We start from the raw sequence: 14,949 nt of genomic DNA, 5'->3' as shown, positions 1-14,949 counted from the left end.
ACTAAACTGACTCTCCCTAATACTGTCATGGTATTCCTGCCAACCAGGTTTCCTCACCTGACACTGCTCTAAGTACAGAGAGATTAGCCTCTTTAGTCTTGGCACCATTGATTGTGTGGTTGGTTTGTTGTATGGGTGTGTATGTGCATCATACAGAGAAATCATTTAAGAAGGTGGGTCTTCACTTTGAATCTCAGCTTGGTCTTCTACCTTGAGTTTGAAGGCACAGAACTTGACTTGTCCTCTCAGACCTCTAACCCCAAAGTCCATGATTATCCCTTGAACCTAAAGCAAGAGAGTCTAGGGTTCCCTCTGTTGTTATGTCCAATCAGCACCCACCCCACCCACCTTCTCTGAGACTCTAAGTCCCAAGAGGGTACTTAGCATCTCTGGAGCATTGAGTCTCAGCATGTGTGGCAATCTGTACATGAAGAATGTGCACACAGCCCCCAAAAGTGATGCTCTGCAACAGACGGGCTAGATGTAGACCTAGTTCAGAGGCAGTTCTGAGCATTTGAAAAGAAAAAAAGTTGGAGGGGCCAGTGCAATGGGTATAGTGAGTAACAACCGGCAGCAAGAGTGGCTGATGTTTCCATGAAGTCAGTCCCCTCAGAGGCTGTGAGGAGCAGGTCATTACAAGCTGCTGCTTCTCCAAGATTGACTAGCAGGCAGCTTGCTGTTTGAAATCTTAAAATTCCTTCTCCCAAGGTCTGTGTGACTCTCACTAATCAAGGGAGGAAGGTAGCCCTAGTCAGGCCTCTGATGAACTGCCCGCCATGTCTAAACACCAGAGTGAGTGGCCTCCTGGTCATGGAGGCCTCCCTGCTGGTGGTTCTGGACTCACTGGAGCATCACTGATTAGAAGTAGGTGTCACAAATGGTGATTGTCCCTCAGCTGAGAGGAACATGCCTTCTTGTTAAGGACACACTTAGGGCCTATCATTTCTCAGCAGGAAAAAAAGTCCAGAATTAGTAACGGTTTCCTGAATCATGGTTGTTCCAGTAGCATGGAGTGCCCAGTGAAGGTCCCTGTAGCCATATTCCCTGAGGGCATGCCTCTGAAATTTCTGACTAACAGTTTAAACAGCTTATCCCCTGGCTCCAAAAGCCCTCTCCTTCACCAGGAGCTGAGGAGAGGTGCCTGGGGCTACAGCCACAGCTCAGCAGGACTGGCCTGATTATATCACAACCCACTCCCTGACATGTACTGTCCCTGAAGGGAACAGAGGGTGAGAGGAGATGCAGAGTGACTTAGGGTGCTTTTAATTGCAAGATCCTAAGCAGACCCCAAATGTACTGAAATACCTAGGAGGTGGGACCTGGGACTTTGCATGTTAACGAATAAATGTAATTCTTAGGCACATCAGAATTTTATTTCCACTAGCCTAAGGACTCTGCAACCTCCAACCCCTCCGCCTCTGGCTTCAGGAACGCCTGCACGGCACACAGTTGCCCAGGACACTGGCAAGTCATTTGTTGTTTCCTTTGCTCTGAGGACCATGCCTGTGCACGTGTGAGAAGGTGAGGCCCCAAACCAGATCTGAGGCAGGGGTGAGGTAAGAACAGCCAAGCTATGGGAGATGGCATCCGTCTTCTCCCTCACTAATGCGAACACTGCTTCTAAAGTCAGCCAAAGCCCCAGAAGAAGACAGCCGTGTCCCCAGCCTAGAGCAGACCCTAGTGTTTGAGTAGTTCCACCTCTCACCCCATGACTGAAAATAAGACACTTTCAGTTTCAGTACTGAGAGTATTTAGTTTCAGTATTCAGAAAAGAGAGCAACTTTCCTCTTCTTTAAATAACTAAAGCAAGAAGCTTTCTGAAAAGGTGTGATGGGGGACACTCTCCAACCCCTTCTGATATCTATGTCAGAAGCTTTCTCTGTCCGTTTTCTTTAATAAAACTCTGCTACACAAAAGCTCTTGAGTGATCAAGCCTGGTCCCTGGTCTCAAAGTTAAACCTTCTTTGGTGATCACAAATCTGACCTTGTTCACTGTAAGCTATCATCTTGGGGGCTCATCCTGAATCTTCAGGACAAGGTAAGAACACTCAGAGCTCTAGCCTCTCTGCTTTCTCAGTATACACGTTTTCTGCTTTATTTGACTAACTCTTCCGTGTGCTTGTGTGAATGAATGACACACCCTGTGTGAATCAAGTGATGAGCCCTGCTCTGTGGTTTTGCAGTGTCTTGTAATGACTGAAGGCAGCCCCCAAAATGGGAGCCTTGTTGGGGGTTTATACCGACCTGCCAATGCCAAGAGACACCCAAGGTCCCTGCGAGGGGAGCAACCAAAAATGGGCAAAGCGTCTGGACTGAACTTTTATTTCTCAGTCAGCTTTTCCTGGTCTCTTTGGCCATTTCATAATTTCGTGGGAAATGTGGCCCACTGGAGAAGGGAATGGCAAACCACTTCAGTATTCTTGCCTTGAGAACCCCATGAACAGTATGAAAAGGCAAAATTATAGGATACTGAAAGAGAAACTCCCCAGGTCAGTAGGTGCCCAATATGCTACTGGAGATCAGTGGAGAAATAACTCCAGAAAGAATGAAGGGATGGAGCCAAAGCAGAAACAATACCCAGCTGTGGATGTGACTGGTGATAGAAGCAAGGTCCGATGCTATAAAGAGCAATATTGCATAGGAACCTGGAATGTGAGGTCCATGAATCAAGGCAAATTGGAAGTGGTCAAACAGAAGATGGCAAGAATGAATGTCAACATTCTAGGAATCAGCGAACTAAAGTGGACTGGAATGGGTGAATTTAACTCAGATGACCATTATATCTACTACTGTGGGCAGGAATCCCATAGAAGAAATGGAGTAGCCATCATGGTCAACAAAAGAGTCCGAAATGCAGTACTTGGATGCAATCTCAAAAATGACAGAATGATCTCTGTTCATTTCCAAGGCAAACCATTCAATATCACAGTAATCCAAGCCTATGCCCCAACCAGTAACGCTGAAGAAGCTGAAGTTGAACAGTTCTATGAAGACCTACAAGACCTTTTAGAACTAACACCCAAATAAGATGTCCTTTTCATTATAGGGGACTGGAATGCAAAAGTAGGAAGTCAAGAAACACCTGGAATAACAGGCAAATTTGGGCTTGGAATACAGAATGAAGCAGGGCAAAGACTAATAGAGTTTTGCCAAGGAAACGCACTGGTCATAGCATACACCCTCTTCCAACAAAACAAGAGAAGACTTTACACATGGACATCACCAGATGGTCAACACCGAAATCAGATTGATTATATTCTTTGCAGCCAAAGATGGAGAAGCTCTATACAGTCAGCAAAAACAAGACCAGGAGCTGACTGTGGCTCAGATCATGAACTCCTTATTGCCAAATTCAGACTTAAATTGAAGAAAGTAGGGAAAACCACTAGACCATTCAGTATGACCTAAATCAAATCCCTTATGATTATACAGTGGAAGTGAGAAATAGATTTAAGGGACTAGATCTGATAGAGTGCATGATGAACTATGGACGGATGTTCTTGACCTTGTACAGGAGACAGGGATCAAGACCATCCCCATGGAAAAGAAATGCCAAAAAGCAAAATGGCTGTCTGAGGAGGCCTTACAAATACCTGTGAAAAGAAGAGAAGCAAAAAGCAAAGGAGAAAAAGAAAGATATAAGCATCTGAATGCAGAGTTCCAAAGAATAGCAAGGAGAGATAAGAAAGCCTTCGTCAGCAACCAATGCAAAGAAATAAAGGAAAATAATAGAATGGGAAAGACTAGAGATCTCTTCAAGAAAATTAGAGATACCAAGGGAACATTTCATGCAAAGATGGGCTCAATAAAGGACAGAAATGGTATGGACTTAACAGAAGCAGTAGATATTAAGAGGTAGCAGGAATACACAGAAGAACTGTACAAAAAAGATCTTCACAACCAAGATAATCACGATGGTGTGATCACTCCCCTAGAGCCAGACATCCTGGAATGTGAAGTTAAGGGGGCCTTAGAAAGCATCACTACGAACAAAGCTAGTGGAGGTGATGGAATTCCAGTTGAGCTATTTCAAATCCTGAAAGATGATGCCATGAAAGTGCTGCACTCAATATGCCAGCAAATTTGGAAAACTCGGCAGTGGCCACAGGACTGGAAAAGGTCAGTTTTCATTCCAATCCCAAAGAAGGGCAGTGCCAAAGAATGCTCAAACTACTGCACAATTGCACTCATCTCACATGCTAGTAAAGTAATGCTCAAAATTCTCCAAGCCAGGCTTCAGCAATACGTGAACCGTGACCTTCCAGATGTTCAAGCTGGTTTTAGAAAAGGCAGAGGAATCAGAGATCTAATTGCCAACATCCGCTGGGTCATCAAAAAAGCAAGAGAGTTCCAGAAAAACATCTATTTCTGCTTTATTGACTATGCCAAAGCCTTTGACTGTGTGGATCACAATAAACTGTGGAAAATTCTGAAAGAGATGGGAATACCAGACCACCTGACCTGCCTCTTGAGAAATTTGTATGCAGGTCAGGAAGCAACAGTTAGAACTGGACATGGAACAACAGACTGGTTCCAAATAGGAAAAGGAGGACGTCAAGGTTGTATATTGTCACCCTGTTTATTTAACTTCTATGCAGAGTACATCATGAGAAATGCTGGACTGGAAGAAGCACAAGCTGGAATCAAGATTGCCAGGAGAAATATCAATAACCTCAGATATGCAGATGACACCTGACCCTTATGGCAGAAAGTGAAGAGGAACTCAAAAGCCTCTTGATGAAAGTGAAAGTGGAGAGTGAAAAAGTTGGCTTAAAGCTCAACATTCAGAAAACTAAGATCATGGCAACTGGTCCTATCACTTCATGGGAAATAGATGGGGATTGCATGGGGCTGCAGATGGTGATTGCAGCCATGAAATTAAAAGACGCTTACTCCTTGGAAGGAAAGTTATGACCAGGCTAGATAGCATATTCAAAAGCAGAGACATTACTTTGCCAACAAAGATCCATCTAGCCAAGGCTATGGTTTTTCCAGTAATCATGTATGGATGTGAGAGTTGGACTGTGAAGAAAGCTGAGGACTGACGAATTGATGCTTTTGAACTGTGGTGTTGGAGTTGAGAGTCCCTTGGACTGCAAGGAGGTCCAACCATCCCATCCTAAAGGAGGTCAGTCCTGGGTGTTCATTGGAAGGACTGATGCTGAAGCTGAAATTCCAATACTTTGACCACCTCATGAGAAGAGTTGACTCATTGGAAAAGACCCTGATGCTGGGAAGGATTGGGGGCAGGAGGAGAAGGGGACGACAGAGGATGAGATGGCTGGATGGCATCACCGACTCGATAAACATGAGTTTGAGTGAACTCTGGGAGTTGGTGATGGACAGGGAGGTCTGGTGTGCTGCGATTCATGGAGTCACAAAGAGTTGGACACTACTGAGCAACTGAACTGAACTGTTATTACTGTGGAAAGGAGGGACATCTCAAGCGGGATTGCCCTCAGGCATCTAATCCACCCCCAGCTCCTGGTCTGCAAAGGACCATACTGGAGAAGGGATTGCCCTCCAAGGTGTAGGCCCCAGGGGTTGGACTCTCAAGACAATCAGGACTGAAGGTTCCCAGGGGGTCCCCACACAAACTCCTGTCCTAATTGCACCTGAGGAACCCCAGGTATTAACAACTGCAGAGGGCCCATCAGTCTATTTCTTTTGGACACTGGGGCAACTTTTTCTGTGCTCACTGAAGCCCCTAGCCCACGTTCCTCCTGATCCACTGCCGAAATGGGGCTGTCTGGATGAGCCAAACATTATTATGTCAGTCATCCTTTAAGCGGCAACTGGGACTGTGCTGTTTTCTCACAGGTTTCTGTTCATACCAGTCTCCCTCACCCCTTCTGGGGAGAGATATACTGAGCAAGGTCCAGGCCTCTGTTTTCATGAGTATGGAGCCTGCTCTTTCTCTCCCATTAATTGAACAAAATGTAAATCCTAGAGTGTGGTCTGATGGAAAAACTATGGGTCGAGCACAAAATGCTGTTCCTGTCATTATCAAGCTCAATGACCCTCACCTATTCTCACATCAAAAGCAGTATTCACTGAAGCCCAAGGTTAATGAATGGGCAAAACCTTACTGTACTGACTCCCCATGATATAAGTGGGATCTTAAACTCTAAAGTTCAGAGTGACAATGGCTCTGTCTTTAAAGCTGCTGTAACTCAAGGGGTGTCAAAAGCTCTAGAAGTAGAATATCACACTGTTCCTGGAGACTCCAATCTTGAGAAAAAGTTTGAAAAAGCTAATGACATTATTAAAAGACATCCGTGTAAGCTAAGTCAGGAAACACAAGACAGTTGGCTTAAAGTTTTACCCATGGCTTTAATGAGGGCTTGAACTGCCCCTAAGAAGAAGGGACTGTCTCTGTGACAGACTGTTTTTGTGCACATATATTGTCATAGATCCTGAAGCCTTAAAATTAACTATTGGACTCAGCTTTTAGCTTTTCAACAGACATTATTGGGAGGTTAACTCCTGACCCAGCCTTTGAGTCAAACAAGCTGCTGTTTGAGCCAGGAACAGAGATGGGCCTGAGAGTCTATGTGGGCTTGCTTCTGCTGACTCCAAAAGTCCTGAGTCTGCCATTTAACCCTTAAGACAATGCCTTCCTATCCTGGGCTCATTCCTATGAAGCATTCCACAAGCGACATAATTGCTGGGTCTGCGGAGCACTCCCCTCCTCAATTGAAGACTTCCTATGGTGGGTTTCTCCGCTTCAAGGAAAGGACTTTCTTCAACTCTGTGATGACATCTAACAATTCTAAGATGGACTGGTATGACATATTGTACCTTAACTATGGACAAAATGTGACTTTTTATTTTGTTTAGGTTTTAACTTGGTTTAACGGCTATTTTGCCTTACATCTGTAACTGTAAAACTGAGTTTGTTTCTAACCATCTGAAAGCTTTTAAGTTACAAATGGTTGTCCAAGCTCCTGTGAGTGCCATAACCTCCTCCAACTATTACTTGGGGCCCCTTGATCAAAGACCCTCAATATGAGGATTAGGAGAAAATGTTGCCTCAACATTTTAGGGACCACACCCCTCAACAGCAGGAAGAAGTTATGGAACAAAAATGCCCCTTTCCCATGGCAACATATTTCTCCTAAAAGAAAAAGGGGGAATGAGAGAGTCAATTCCTAGGCAGATTGATAAGAAGCCCGGGGTCCCCGAGGAGGAGAAAGGGGTCTGGGGCTCTTGAAGTGGAGATAGGGGTCTGGAATTTTCAAGAAGGAGAAAAGGACAAAAGTTCTCTACATTTCTTTGTCTTAGTCAATATAACAATGTATCTTGCTCAAGGACTTGTTTCTCCTTAACAAGAACCTTCTGACTAATCCTGTCATGTTAAAATGTATATTATGGAAGTGAGTCTGGTAAGATCTTTCTATTGTTAATTCTAATCTTGTTAATTTAAGATGTGTGTTGTATGAGTGGGTCTGAAAAAAATATATAAGGCCTTGATAAGACTAGCTGGGGTGGGGGGGGAGCATTCCCCCTTCTGATGTCTGTCAGAAGCTTTCTCTGTCCCTTTTTTTACTTTGATAAAACTCTGCTACACACACAAACACACACAAGGTGTGACTTGTTTTCTCCAAGTCTCTGGGTTTTTTTTTTTTTTTCCTTCCACCATCCAGTTTATTCTAAGACTTTGAATGGTTTTGCCTTCATCTTTTTGTTTTCCTCAAATACTCCTGTCATGTTTGACAAAATGGTATCAGACTCGTGGGTTCTGGAATGCCACGAACCTTTGCATTTACAGTAGTATGTGTAGTCGCTCAGTTGTGTCCAACTCTTGCAACCATGGACTGCAGCCTGCCAGGCTCCTCTGCCTATGGGATTTTCCAGGCAAGAATAGTGGAGTGGGTTGCCATTGCCTTCTCCAGGGGATCTTCCCAGCCCAGGGATTGAAACTGGGTGTCCTGCCTTGCAGGCAGATTCTTTACCATCTGAGCCAGCAGTAAGTGGGAACAAAGCAGAAATGAGAGAGGCAGAGAAATAAGAGAAGGAAAGAGAGAAGAGAAAATGATATTGATAAAAGAAATGAAGGACAAAGAGACGTGACAGTAAAGAGAGAAGAAAAAAGAGGGCGAGAAAGACACCATGAGAGCTTGGAAAACAGACTGAAGACAGAAAGATAAATAAAGAGACAGAGACCAATGGAGAGACATGTGAGAAATAAAGACCAGAGAGAGGTGAGAGAGATGAGAGACAGAAACCACAGAGAAAGGCAAGAGATGATGGAAGATGATGGCTATAAAACACAAAATAAGAAATAGAAATTAACAGAAGGAGGAGAGAACCTGAGATGAAGGACTGAAAATGAGAGAGAGCAAGAGCTCTGTGTGGCTGTTGGAGGCAGATGGCAGCCTTGTTTATCTTGAGCTCACTGCCCTCCCTCCAACTCAGAAACACCATCTCCAAGCTGCTTGTTCCCCTCACTGGGCTCCGACATGAAAGTGTCATGCACTCCAGTACTCTTCCATGTAAACAATTATATCTGAAGATAAGCTATCACCACAATTCATTTTAAATGCTACTGTTTCCAGAGCTACTCCCATTACCATGCATCCCCAGATGGAGTCTTTATCAGGTTCCCCCAACCCCATGCTGGCACGTCTCTCTGTGTGTGTCTCCTCTGCTTTGGTAGAGGGCTCATCAAAAGTTAATCTGCCTCTCTCAAGGCCAGATTTACCATCAGGGAAGGATACAGATGCTGGATAGATTGGTTCACATTTATATTTGGGCTCTGAGTATGTTTATTATTTTCTGGTTTACCATTTCATAAGTTTGTAACCTTTTCTAACAATGAATAATGGAAAAAATTATTCTAAATGATTTATTTGTGGTTTGCTGTCCAAGTAATATCCAATGCACTTAAACACTCAGCACCTTAACACTCTCAACGTCTTTTCCACCTTTTTGAACAAAGTCAGTTGCCTTATCTCTAGATTTAAACCCATTAGCAGAGATATAACCAAGGAGACATTCAAAACAGACTTGTTTTAATTTACAGTTGAAATAGTGGATGACAGATGTCACAGTAAAAGTCAGTGGCCAGCACATCTAATGCTGCAGTTGAACCTCTTATAAAACCTACCTAAATCCCTCTATGTTGCTAGGAGAGGGAGAAAAATTGCATGCAAGGAAGAAAAGAGGTCAGATGGGATAAATAGGTATTGTACAAATCAACATATGACTTGGATGCTTTTTGTAACTCACTGAGAGACAAATTAATGCTTAGTGGCACAAATATACTTACATCAACACCCAGTTTTGTCAACATGTGGTAAAAGAAAGCATCAAGCTCCTTCTCTTCTATGTAACCTTTTTCTAAATGCAAAAAGATGTGCATAAATAATAGTCACTTACATATAACAACGTGGCATTTAGTAATTAACATTTAATATCTAAATTTGTTTTCAATCTCAAATTTATAAAATCCCCATGGATCTTATTTTTTTTTTACAACTCTAAGTGGCAATATCTACTCTAGAAGACATGGATTTGAATAGCAAATAACACAGTCAAGAGTAAATGCTTTGTGCTGGGACTCATATAAATATTTGGGAAAGGAGAGCTATTCATGAATTTTAATCCACAAATAAACATGAGTTTTAGAATAAACTCTAACCCAAGGTTTTTGCAGTTTTCAAAAAATTTAAGAAATGTAAGTGTTGAGTGTTAGTTTTCAGGGTTAAAACATATGCTTTAGATATGTTCATGTTTATTAATGACAGCAAAGCAAATGTTAAGTTCTTTTCAAATAGATTTTTGGTGGAGTGGGGGTAGTGTCTTTTTGAAATTAGATTTTTTAAAAATTCACCCTCTAAAAGACAAGAGGTTACCCAGATAATCACTGCGTGAAAATGAGCAGATTGGAGTAAAACCAAGCCAGGACTGACTTCAGATACCCAGGTGTCAGTCCCCAAGCCTCTAATATATACAACGATATCTATATCACCATACACACACACACACACACAGAGACTGGGAAAGAGTGGTGGGATTCAAGTCTCTCCTCCCACTCTGAACTTGCACAAGATAATCTAGATGTACAACTGCAGTATACCAAATGTCTCTTAGGTATATTGCATTAACCGCGCTGGAAGACGGCTTTTCCTGCAGGGAAGATGAACGGGGAAGGGGGGAACTCTAGGTCCTTTCACCAAGACTGATCAGTTGGCTTGTTTTACTCACCCTCCACGTCAAAGCGCTGCCAGACCTGCCAGAAGCCAGCGGCGTCCAAGCTCCCCTGAGTAGGTTCCCGGGCGCTGTCCATGGTACTGACAACGAAGCGCGGGCACCGGCTGGAAAGGAACCCCTGGAGAACTTTGATCAAGACTCCTTTACAGTATCGTCTGACACCCTCGCTTGCTTCTTTCGCTCTCTGATTTGCTTTGAGCACCTGAGGGGCGAACACGAGGGTAGCTGGCAGGGTGGCTGCTGGCGCCTTAGCGACACTGTGCAGTCCCCAAGCCCCCACCGCGGACGCGGCTCAGGGAAACCAGCTGCTTAGAACCCGCCCTGTTCCTGGTGCATTGCCCCGCCCCATGTGCTGTCTGTCCTGGGCAAATCCACCCCGGAGCTCTTGTCTGCTGTAGCGCTATGGGGATGTCAGGGAGAAAGCTGTTTCTGGCTGTCCATGGTTCACTCTCTTTGCCCTTTAACTTGTGTGTCACACTCAGAGAAAGCATCCCCCTTAAGTTTCACTACCTTCCAAACGTGTATCTCAAGGGGTTTTCTAGAGAGAGCCCCCCATTTAAAGAGTTGGTGTTTGGACCTAAGGATTTAGAAATGTAGTGTGGGGGTGAGGTGGAGAGAGGGGTGACAGTGATGGTGGTGATAGATTACCAGTAAGCAAGGAGACTGTCAAAAGGCAATTACTGAGCTCTGATTGTATAGGGCATGCACATTGCAGGTATAAAATGCACTATAAAGACTTGGATCTAAATAAAGATTCTGCAAGGAACTGTGGTCTAAATCAGGATATTAGGATGTTGAGTGAAGTTCATACTGTGCAGTGCTCTTCCAGGAAAAGATTTTCTAGGGGGAGACATGGTGGCCAACTGCAGAGTTCTGGGGTAGAAGTTTAGATGATTGGGTCTGGCTCCGCAGGGCCACACTGAGACCAAAGGACAAAAGCCATTTCAAGGATCACAGAGCTCTAATGATCAGAATTGTTCAAAACTTGACTGGATGCTTTGTGAAATAGTAAGCTGAGTGACACTGCTGGCTTTGGGCCATAGGCTTAGAACTTTCTCTTGAGAAATCTTTAGACTGAGCCTGTGTAATAAAGTTAGAATAAATATAGATCTTCATGGCATTCTAACTCTGATACTAACATTCAGTTTTATTTTTTAAAAGCATGTGTGCATAAGCCACCTAAACTAGTATATTTTTTTTTAAAGAATATGACACTCCTGATCAGACAGTTCCAGGTTAGGACCCCAGCTCCAGCTCTTATTAGCTTTGTGACCTGCACCAAAGGATTTCATCTCTCTAAGCTTCGGTTTTCTCATCTATAAAATGAGGATTTAATAGCTTCAGAAGGTTTCTGTGAGAACTGCAGACACTTATTCAGTTCAGTCAGTTCAGCTGCTCAGTCATGTCCAACTCTTTGTGACCCCTTGGACTGCAGCATGCCAGGCTTCCTTGTCCATCATTCCAACTCCCCGAGCTTGCTCAGAGCTTGCCATCGAGTCAGTGATGCCATCCAACCATCTCATCCTCTGTTGTCCCCTTCTCCTGCCTTCAATTTTTCCCAGCATCAGGGTCTTTTCCAAGGAGTCAGTTCTTTGCATCAGGTGGCCAAAGTATTGGAGTTTCAGCTTCAGCATCAGTCCTTCAAGTGAGTATTCAGGACTGATTTCCTTTAGGATTGAGTGGTTTGATCTCCTTGCAGTCCAAGGGACTCTCAAGAGTCTTCTCTATCACTTCGGTTCAAAAGCATCATTTCTTTGGTGCTCAGCTTTCCTTATAGTCCAACTTTCACATCCATACATGACCATTGGAAAAAACAGCTTTGACCAAACAGATCTTTATCAGCAAAGTAATGTCCCTGCTTTTTAATATGCTGCCTAGGTTGGTCATAGCTTTTCTTCCAAGGAGCAAGCATCTTTTAATTTCATGGCTACAGTCACTATCTGCAGTGATTTGGGAGCCCAAAATAAAGTCTCTCACTGTTTCTATAGTTTCCCCATCTATTTGCCATGAAGTGATGGGACTAGATGCCACGATCTTAGTTTTTTGAATTTTGAATTTTAAGCCAACTTTTCACTCTCCTCTTTCACTTTTATCAAAAGGTTCTTTAGTTCTTCGCTTTCTGCCATAAGGGTGATGTTATCTGCATATCTGAGGTTATTGATATTCCTCCTGGCAATCTTGATTCCAGCTTGTGCTTCATCCAGCCTGGCATTTCACATGATGTACTCTGCATATAAGTTAAATAAACAGGTTGACAATATATAGCCTTGACATACTCCTTTCCCAGTTTGGATCCAGTCTGTTGTTCCATGTCCAGTTCTAACTGTTGCTTCTTGACCTGCATACAGATTTCTCAAGAGGCAGGTCATGTGGTCTGGTATTCCCATCTCTTTAAGATTTTTCCAGTTTGTTGTGATCCACACAGTCAAAGACTTTGGGGTAGTCAGTAAAGCAGAAGTAGATGTTTTTCTGGAACTCTCTTGCTTTTTTCATGATCCAGCAAATGTTGGCAATTTGATCTCTGGTTCTTCTGCCTTTTCTAAATCCAGCTTGAACATCTGGAAGTTCACGGTTCACATACCATTGCAGCCTGGCTTGGAGAATTTTGAGCATGAGTGCAATTGTATGGTAGTTTGAACATTCCTTGACATTGCCTTTCTTTAGGATTGGAAAGAAAACTGATCTTTTCCATTCCTGTGGCCACTGCTGAATTTTCCAAATTTGCTGACATATTGAGTGCAGCACTTTCACAGCATCATCTTTTAGGATTTGAAATAGCTCAACTGGAAGACACTTATAGAGACACTTATAGTCCATGGAATTCTCCAGGCCAGAATACTGGAGTGGGTAGCCTTTCCCTTCTCTAGAGGATCTTCCCAACCCAAGGATCAAACCCAGGTCTCCCACATTACAGATGGATTCTTTAGCAGCTATGCCACCAGGGAAGCCCAGGAATACTGGAGTGGGTAGCCTATCCCTTCTCCTGCAGATCTTCCCAACCCAGGAATTGAACCAGGGTCTCCTGCATTGCATGTGGATTCTTTACCAACCAAGCTATGAGGGAAGCCCTAACAATGCACAATAAATTGTAATTGCTATGGTCTTATAGAGTACAAGGTGATATATATATATATATATATATATACACATATATATATATTTTTTTTTTCCTTAATGGCTTAGAAAAAATAAGGCATATCTGAGAAACTGTTACAGCCAAGAGAAGTCTAAGAAGACATGATAATTAAATGTAGCATTGTATCCTGGGTAGGATCCTGGAATAGAAAAGGCATTAGGCAAAAAATAAGAAAATTTGAATAAATATGGATGTTAATGATAAATTATTTAGAAGCAAACAGATCTGAGTTTAGGGCCAGTTTTGCCTCTTACTAGCTGTGATGTTAGTCAAATTACTCAAAAGAAGCCTCACTTTTCAACTTGCAGAATAGAGATAATAGTAGGACTTGTTTTGTATTACTGTCATAAAGTTTAAATGAAAAAATACATATGCACCTCTTAGCATGGAAAACAGAGTACACATTCAGCGTAGGTTAGATACTAAAACGATGACTCTTCCCTGCACACACATGTGGAAGACGGTGATGTAAACTTCAGGATTTTTGAGGAGTGTGGTTTAGGCTAAAGGAGGAAAAACAGTATCATCACTCTTGGGGAAAGTGTTAGATACAAAAATTGGAGAGCAAGGCAGGAGGATAGATTAAGGGAGTTTGTGTCATACATCTTCATATCACATGTGGTCCTGGGAAACTATTGGATATAGTGTCAAACATCAGTCAGGAAATACAAGCATGGACTCACCAGGTTTGTGACTGATCTTGGTTTCTGGTAAATAGGAAAAAAGGGAAAACAAGGCAAATGTCAGATGTGATAATCAAGGTCTAATATAGTGGATGGTTAAATAAATGATGGTGAATCACGATAGGCTTTGTTGCATACACAGAAAACTTGAAGCTCGACACACACAAAAATGCTTAGAACATAGGTTTAAGATTAAAAAGTTACAAAAACGCACATATTTCATGACCCAAACCTTTAAGTATGTTTCTACACACAGAAAAAAAATGGAAGAATGTACACTAATGATGTAAATGTTTATCTCTAGATTGAGGAAGATTTTAATTTTGTTATTTGTAATTCTACTTTAAAACTTTCTACAGAAGCATGTAATTCAAACACAGTTTTTGAAAGTTGTAAAAGTGGTATCTAGAGAAAGAAGTATAACTACAAGGTCTGCTGTTCTTGGAACTGAAGAACAAAGGGAACTCAGACCAATTTCCAGGAGCCTGGCATGTGGAGCTCTCTGGGGAGTTGTAATTTCCATTCAGTGACTTATTTTCATTTTCTTTGTATCCAGATAGCAGTCATGGCAGTGATACTTTGCATTCTCTCAAGTAAAGGTTTCCTTCTGGGAAAATTCCAGATCTTTGACAGGGAAGAGAGTCATTAGGAAGGTATTTAAAGATCCTGGATCAGCAGAAGTCACTTTTAAGAGTTTCTCACTGAAAAGGTTCTGCCCGGGACTGGAGTGATGGGAATGGAGGTGAACCAACCAAAGGTGATTTACCTGAGTCCCTGACTGTCCAACCAGAGAACTCAGGGTACCAATACAAAACAGCTAGAATTAACTCGAGATATAAATTATGCAACTTATAGATTAATTTAGCCCTTTACACAGAGATTCTGATTTAAATGGTCTGCATCAAGGACTCTGCA

General features: G+C 42.7%; 1 protein-coding gene and 1 long non-coding RNA gene across 4 annotated transcripts in view; one reads left to right on the top strand and one right to left on the bottom strand.

Moving 5' to 3' along the window:
• LOC129645537 (uncharacterized) overlaps positions 1 to 14,949 on the top strand; it is a 97,067-nt gene that overhangs the window by 64,022 nt on the left and 18,096 nt on the right. The gene's annotated exons all lie outside the window — the stretch shown is intronic.
• Positions 1 to 14,949, bottom strand: part of SCGN (secretagogin, EF-hand calcium binding protein) — a 65,481-nt gene that overhangs the window by 44,653 nt on the left and 5,879 nt on the right. The window contains exons 2-3 of one of the 2 annotated variants that reach the window (XM_055570811.1): positions 10,210 to 10,333; positions 9,272 to 9,342 (exon numbers count right to left, since the gene is read on the bottom strand). In XM_055570811.1, the coding sequence (XP_055426786.1) occupies positions 9,272 to 9,342; positions 10,210 to 10,333 (195 nt within the window). Of the gene's footprint in view, positions 1 to 9,271; positions 9,343 to 10,209; positions 10,418 to 14,949 lie in introns of both variants that reach the window. The other variant, XM_055570810.1, reaches the window with a different exon arrangement.

The sequence above is a fragment of the Bubalus kerabau genome, chromosome 3, assembly GCF_029407905.1.
Source record: "Bubalus kerabau isolate K-KA32 ecotype Philippines breed swamp buffalo chromosome 3, PCC_UOA_SB_1v2, whole genome shotgun sequence".
Taxonomy (NCBI): domain Eukaryota; kingdom Metazoa; phylum Chordata; class Mammalia; order Artiodactyla; family Bovidae; genus Bubalus; species Bubalus kerabau.
The sequence above is the reverse complement of the archived record's forward strand: the minus strand, read 5'-3'. Positions and strand labels throughout refer to the sequence as shown.